Below are 7,423 nucleotides of genomic sequence, written 5' to 3'. Positions count from 1 at the left end.
GATAAGCAGCATTAATGATGGCCTCGTCCCAATAGCTAGTATCCATGTAGGCCCCGAACAAGGAAGCACGGACAACTGCGAGTAGGTGATGATTTTTTCACTCTGCAACTCCATTTTGTTAAGGTGAGTAAGGACAAGTGGTCTGGTGAACAATTCCATGTATTTGTAGATACTATTTCAAATCTTGATTAACAAATTCACCACCATTATCAGTACGAAGCACCTATATCTGAGATTGATATTGAGTGGCTATCATTTTGTGAAATTTTTGAAATAGTGAACTAACTTCATGTTTGGATTTCATCAAACAAACCCAAGTCATACGAGTGTGATCATCAATAAAGGAAATAAACCAACGTGCACCACTTAATGAAGAATTATTGGCTGGGCCCTATACATCAGAATGAATTACCATAAATGGTACAGGACTCTTATTCATACTTATTGGAAATGGCACGCGATGACTCTTGGCCAGTTCACAAATATTACACTTGAAATCCGAAATATTACATTGAGAAAATAACTTTGGAAATAATTTTTTTAAGTATCCAAAAGATGCATGACCTAACTGCCTATGCCACAACCAAATTTTTGAAGTCTTATCAGAGCAATCTGCTGCGTAAACTTGTGCCAACTGATTAGAGCCAGTCTGTAATAGATCAAGGTGATAGAGTTTTCCCTTCCTAGTACCATAACCAATTGTCTCCCGAGTGTTGATGTCTTTAAAAACACAACGATTAGGCCAAAAAATCACAATACAATGTAGAGCACAAGTAATTTGAGCAACAGATAACAAGTTATGGTTGAGAGAAGGGACAACGAGAACTAAATCCAAATTCAATTTATTTGAAAGAGTAAGTGAGCCTTCTCCAATCACAGGAGAGGAATTACCATCGGCAGTAGATACTACAGGATGTATGGATAGTTTTATAGAGTGAATACTCTAAGTGTCAAGGGTCATGTGATCAGTTGCGCCAGAATTAATTATCCATGTATTATTACTACTAGATGCAGAAGTATGAAGGACATTACCATTATTACATGAAGTAGCAATCAGAGACGAGGCTTTCTCAGGAGAATTCCTTGTAGGTTCAATCATGGAATTATCATTTGCAGGTTCAGTTATGGTGATAGAGGCCTGACGGTTAGTTTGTGAATTTCGCTTGCGTGGCACCTCGTAGGATCCCACCAATCTGGGTATCCGATCAGTCTATAACATCGGGATTTAGAATGATCAATTTCACCACAGTGAGTACAATATCAATCTGACTTTGCAGCACCAATTTCATAACTGCCTTTCTAGGATCGAATAGAATCAGCACTAAGGTTCAGTAATTTTATCACGGTAGTCTAATTCTTGGAAAATTTCTACCAGCTCACCATAATAGACAGAGAGGGGACGTCCACCTTGTTTGGTAGAAAATGCTCTTTGATTCAACGTAAAGATCTGTGATTCATCTGACTCGTCATAAAATGCTTTGGCAAGTGCAGTCCAAATTTCACGGGCCGTTCGCAGTCTAATGTAGCGTTTCATAATCTCCGGTGACATAGAGGTCAGTAACCAGCCTTTAATTTTCTGATTTTCAGCATACCACTTCGCATAAATAGGGTCGGTCTCCTTCGAGGGGTCAGTTTTGCCCACAATATATTCCAGTTTTTAACGACTCGTAATGTGCATCTCTAAGATCTGGGACCAAACATCGTAGTTGGTTTCGGTGAGAGTAATACCGGCATGAAAGCCAAAGGATTCAGACTGGACATGAATAACAGGTAAAGAAGCTTCATTTTTTACGGAGGATTCAATGGGCATGGTGACTTCGATTTTGTCAGCAGCCTTATGATAATTTCTGATGGTTCAAGAGTTACAGGTGATGGTATGTATGGGCTGGCTCTAATACCAAGAAGTGAATCAGAGAAATATTTTTCTTTCTTATGAAATATTACAAAGACTGATGGGTATAAATAGTCAAGGTAAATCTCTAATTTAGGAAAATTATATCACTCAATATACAATTAACCTAAATACATAATCAATCTACAGAACATAATCAATTTACAGAGTAAATCTTGGGTTCTAAATGGTAGTGGGAGAGAATCATGAGATTATGATTGTGCACCAGCTTGGAGAAAATCATGGAATTGTAACAGTCTCAAAATCACTAATTGATGCCAAAAATAGTTCAACAAGGTGGAGATTGTTAATCAATTGGACTGTCTCACTATTTATTTGGGCTTTTATTTGTGTATCCGAGTTGAACCTTCAATAAAAAAGTGAATTCTTGGAACAAGCTTTTGGTCTCATATTAGTGATGAGATCTGGCCTTGCACGTGGTGCATTTGCAGGCATTGTATCTGTGGTTCGAAGTGCCATATAAATAGTACCCCACAATTGGTTTCACAGCATTCTTGTGAATGAGTGTGTTATTGTTCTAGGGTTTTTCTGGCTCTTCGTGTTCTCTTCATCTGTTCTTCAATCTCTCTGAAATCTTGAGTGGATTCCTTTGTTGTACTTAATGTATAATTGGTGACATTGAGTGTAGTTTACTATGGTGAACTTCGCATGTAAGGCGAGAGTAAAACCTTATTTGTACTACACCATTCTTAGTTGATTTTAGTGGATCTAGAGTAATATCTACTTGTAGATACTTAACAGGTAGGTAGCATGCACGTGAACATTCGACCACTTTGTAGATGAAAATTCTTTGCGTTGATTTTCGATTTTTACGATTTACTTTTTGCAAACGTTTTTGGTAAAATTGAATGTTTATTTCAACTCAATTGGGATGGACCAACAATATTCTCTCTTCTTGGCTCTGCTTCAGTTGCCATTTTCATGGCTCCCAACTATACCTATTTACAAATTTTTGAATAAAGTCACGAGGTAATTAAGACCTTTTTGTTAAAGGCAATTGTTTGGTGAGTTTTAAATAAAATTTGCTACATTATTCACATGCCATTTCATTCTTTGATTGTGAAATCATATTTTACAGATCTTGAATTCTTATTCACGGGTTCTTAATAAAGACTTTTTTATTGATGTGAAATTAAAGAATATGCTTTTTTGCTTAGCAATTTTACCTTCGCATGCCTTGTTGTTTATGTTCGAGATCGAATATAAGGCTTTGTGTTACATGCTTGCTGACCCTGATCTGGATTCACATATGATCTGATGGTTTTAACTTAAATAGTGCTTGATGATAACGACATATGTTCGCATAATGCAAGCTTAGATAATATCACAATGACATTCGATATTCTTGCCATTGATCACCGTAAATTTTACAGATAACAACCTATAAAATGAAATCAAGAAGTGAATCTTCCAACCCCATTTATAAAATTGAGCAAAAACGTCGAAAATTTAGGAACCTCAAGAGAGAATTTTTGTGTTTGAAACTCCACCTAAAGCTCAAAATATTTATGCAAGGAGTTCAAGAAGTTTGTTTCCAATAAAATCCTACAGAATGTAAAGGACTAAATCGTCCATATGATATTAGAACATTAAGCTTACAAAAGAACAGAAATTGGCCTATCAAGTTCCACATCAACAGCCTCAGCATCGTCCTCCACAACCTGAACCACAGCAAGTGTTACGTAATACGTTTCGGGATACGACTTATTTGAAATTTATATTTGAAGGAAATAATTCCTAAAAAAAAATCTTTCTGTGAGATTCGATGTATTCTATAGTTACTTGCCCACAGAATTCTTTTTGGGACAATTAGGCATTAGTTTCAGCTTGCGCCTATCCCATACTTCATGTATAACTCCAGGATTAGGAGTTATGATCTATGCTAAGGTCGATTGCTTGTTATTGATGCATGAATCTATTCTTTTTGAACATGTTTAAACCAGGTCGATGTGTCTTTTCATTGATTCGGCATAAATTAACACCTAAATGGTTTGAATTTTGTCTATGGACAATTCCGTCAATGGAATCCATCCTTAATTTTTGATACCTTTAATTATCCTTTTAGTTATTTTAGGGGTTGTGGTCGAGGGTAGTGGATAGGTGTAGGATACGTGGATTAATTGAGAAAATAAAATATTTTTCTGATATTAAAATATTTTAAATTCTTTTAAGTGTGACTAGTTTTGCACTTTTTAGAAAATTTGAAGCTCTAAATTTAATTTTTTATATTATTTCTTTCTTCTCTATTTGATAATTTAAATATGATGGTAAATTAGTCATTTTACAATGCTTTAATAGAAAAATGGAATGTAAGAACCTTTTTTGTAAAGAAATGTCAATTTGAATGCCCAAATATCAAAATTGAAACGGTAGGAATAATTTACAAAATGAAGAATAGGGACTTCTGTGCTAATTACGCATTTTCATGGAATGATTTAACCGAACATGATGGAAATGATAAACTTCGTAAGAAAGGTTTGAAAAGAGGATGTAAATGTCAAGTTTGAAGTGATAGGAATTATTTTTTCAAGAGAGCAAATTATAGGGATTTTTATTTATTTATTTATTTTTATTTATTTTTGGTTAATTATCCTTTCAGAAAGTATAAACAATAATTTGTTGGTCCTTTAGTGCAAAAAAGTGAAAAAGAAAAATGGAAATCACCAAAATATCCACCTTCTAGAACATTCATGGGGACGGGTATCACTGTAGCCTAATATTCCAGCCAATACTAATTAAAAAAAAATAAAATTCCCTAATAAAAATAGATAAGCACTAATGCATGTATACACCCGGAAACCAGGTGGATAGATAAATATTACAGAGAGGCGCCGCCTATCGAACCCGACAACCCGAATCCTCAAACAATGGATCCAGATTCAGTTGCCAAGGCATTCGTTGAACACTATTATTCAACGTTCGATGCGAATCGGGCCGGGCTCGCTAACCTTTACCAGGAAGGCTCGATGTTGACATTTGAGGGCCAGAAGATCATGGGATCTCAGAATATCGTGGCGAAGCTCACCAGTCTGCCGTTCCAGCAGTGCAAGCACCATATCACGACAGTTGATTGTCAACCGTCTGGGCCCGCCGGCGGTATGCTTGTTTTTGTCTCCGGTAATCTCCAACTTGCCGGTGAACAGCACGCGCTCAAGTTCAGTCAGGTACGATTTCATTCTTTATGGTTGTTCGAACGAATCGGTTACATGTGCTTTGTAGTAATGAAATCGTGCTCCAATTTGCACTAATGAGATCATGTTTATTTGTCCGTACATTGGATATTGATTTGCAATAATTGATTGGTTTCATAAGTTCAATGGCACTTGATTTGCAATGGTTGATTGGTTATTAGTTCATTGACACTTTGATTTGCGATAATAGATTGGTTATTGGTTCATCAGTTCATTGGTTGAAATGGAACTGCTGTAGCACAAGTAAATAGTGTTTTTAATTGAACAACTGTGTTAATTGATGGGTTGGATGAGTATCATTGAAGTTGGATACTGTCATTAGTGGTTGCTGTGTAAATGCTGATTTCTTGAATATGATGGAGAACTTGGAATGTTTATCACTCATGAAATGCTATGGGATTAAAAGACTGTTACAAAAAACAAATCCTTTATAGCAACAAGTGTTAACATCTTAAAAGGACGAAGCGTCTAAAAGATAAACATAATAAAAATGATGCTAGGTTGGATGTGTAGTAATACTTTAATGAATAAGATAGGAAATGAAAATGTACAAGTGAAGGTGATACGATTTGAGAATAATCTATGCAAAAGATGACATGGTTGAGGGAAACATGTTACTCTATAGTTGCACTGTTAGCAAAACATATTACGAGAGGGAAGAGTAGAACCAATTCTAATAATATAATCTTTAACGATTGTCAAAGATCTGGTTGTTTTGGACTTTGGAGCTTGCAGTAAACATACTAATAATGACTAGGGTTTGGTTCACATAAAAAGTAGGTAGCTTAAGTGCATTGTGCAAGTTGCGAAATTACCATTGAGGGAAGGGTAGAGTAAAACTAATATAATATTTAATTGTTGTCAAAGATGTAGTTGTTTTGGAGATCCTGTACATAATAATTGTTTACATCCGAAATAGGTACTTGACGTGCGTTGTGGGAGTTTCAAAATATACTATTGAACGAGTTATTTAAGGAATTAAATGTGTGTTGGATCTATTATGTCATTGTAATGTTTGTGCACATGGCAGTGATGCAAACATGGTCGAAATTCTGAAGTTGCCGGTGTAGTTATAAGTGCTCTAGGCTCTCTGAGGTCTGTGTTTTAGGTACAATTAAGGAAAGTTTAGAAATGAATTCGGAGCGCGAAAGGGCTCCACGGACCTGGGTTTTTGTTGCCTACTTGCTTAGATACTGCCAACTAATTTACACTCTTAAGAACAATACGTACTAATTTTGAAAAGCACGCTGTTGAGACCTTTGAATGAAGAGTTGGTGCATTATACATAGTATATTGTAAGTATTTTGTTGCTAATCATTGAAAAAGCTAGGAATTATCAATCATGCAGTATACTGGGGTCTGCATAAACTTGCTGGATCGATGTCATAAAGATTTTTATTTTATGATCACCGTCGTTTTAGTAATACAGTAAATAAGCATGCATCATTGCTCGATTAGAAAGAAAAATGCTTTCAGGGAGCCACAAGCAACTGGTTTTTGAAAGAACTCTTCTTTCTATGACTTCTCTTTAGCATTTTCCGTGGATAAAAATATTTATTTTCTGATATGGAAGCTTGTCTTCTCTTCTTGTAATTATTGTCTCACCATCTGATCATATTCTTGACCTTTTACCATTTTTTCACAGATGTTCCATTTGATGCCAACACCACAGGGAAGCTTCTATGTGTTCAATGACATTTTCCGCTTAAACTACGCATAATGGATTGTGCATGGATTTGGAAATTTGTCTGGGGAGTGTTATGAATTGATCGCATTGGAACATGTGAAGTTAAGATGCTTTAGGAGTCCAAAGTTGTTGATTTACTTTCATCTACTTGGCTGTTTGATTATTTCACTTGCTATGAAGTTTTTGGACTAATCCCTAGTTGAAATGGGATGAATAGATTGGTTTGATTTGTGAACCTGTTTAGTATTTAATGGAATGAATTAAATTGTACCTTCTTTTCATTTAGTGATGTTGCCAAACTGACCTTGTGAAGTTACTCGATTTTTGTTGTTAATGATTGTGAACTCGAGGAATGAAGATCTTATTTATAACGTTGTGCCTGCTCACGCGTTTTTTGAACTTCACCTCAACCCCTTGATACCCCCTCCTCTAACAAGCATTAATCTCCAGAGCATGCAACCATGAAATACGTGTTCAGTAGAATTTGACATAAATTTCTTTCGCTCGTACAATTGTTAGATTTTGAAATGCTGCTGTTTAACTAAATTTCTTACAGTTCCCCGGGGAAGGAGTATCAGGCAAGATCCCAACAAAAAGAAAGCAACGAGAATTCTTAGATTTTTTTTTTGGGGG

General features: G+C 35.7%; 1 protein-coding gene across 1 annotated transcript; it reads left to right on the top strand.

Annotated features, from left to right (window-relative positions):
* Positions 1-4,683: 4,683 nt before the first annotated feature.
* LOC111365414 (nuclear transport factor 2B) lies at positions 4,684-7,106 on the top strand. The gene is made up of 2 exons (XM_022985938.1): positions 4,684-5,076; positions 6,749-7,106. Exons 1-2 carry the CDS (start codon positions 4,780-4,782, stop codon positions 6,821-6,823), a joined length of 372 nt encoding a protein of 123 aa, XP_022841706.1. The 5' UTR covers positions 4,684-4,779; the 3' UTR covers positions 6,824-7,106.
* The last annotated feature ends 317 nt before the right edge of the window (positions 7,107-7,423 follow it).

Source organism: Olea europaea, chromosome 17 (genome assembly GCF_002742605.1).
Source record: "Olea europaea var. sylvestris chromosome 17, O_europaea_v1, whole genome shotgun sequence".
Lineage (NCBI taxonomy): Eukaryota > Viridiplantae > Streptophyta > Magnoliopsida > Lamiales > Oleaceae > Olea > Olea europaea.
This window is presented reverse-complemented; position numbering and strand designations above follow the sequence as displayed.

Bases quoted from the DNA above. Each gene is read 5' to 3' on its own strand.
- LOC111365414 (XM_022985938.1), top strand. From the start codon at position 4,780: ATGGATCCAGATTCAGTTGCCAAGGCATTCGTTGAACACTATTATTCA. The intron at 5,077-6,748 runs GTACGATTTCAT...ATTTTTTCACAG, and splicing joins ACGCGCTCAAGTTCAGTCAG to ATGTTCCATTTGATGCCAAC.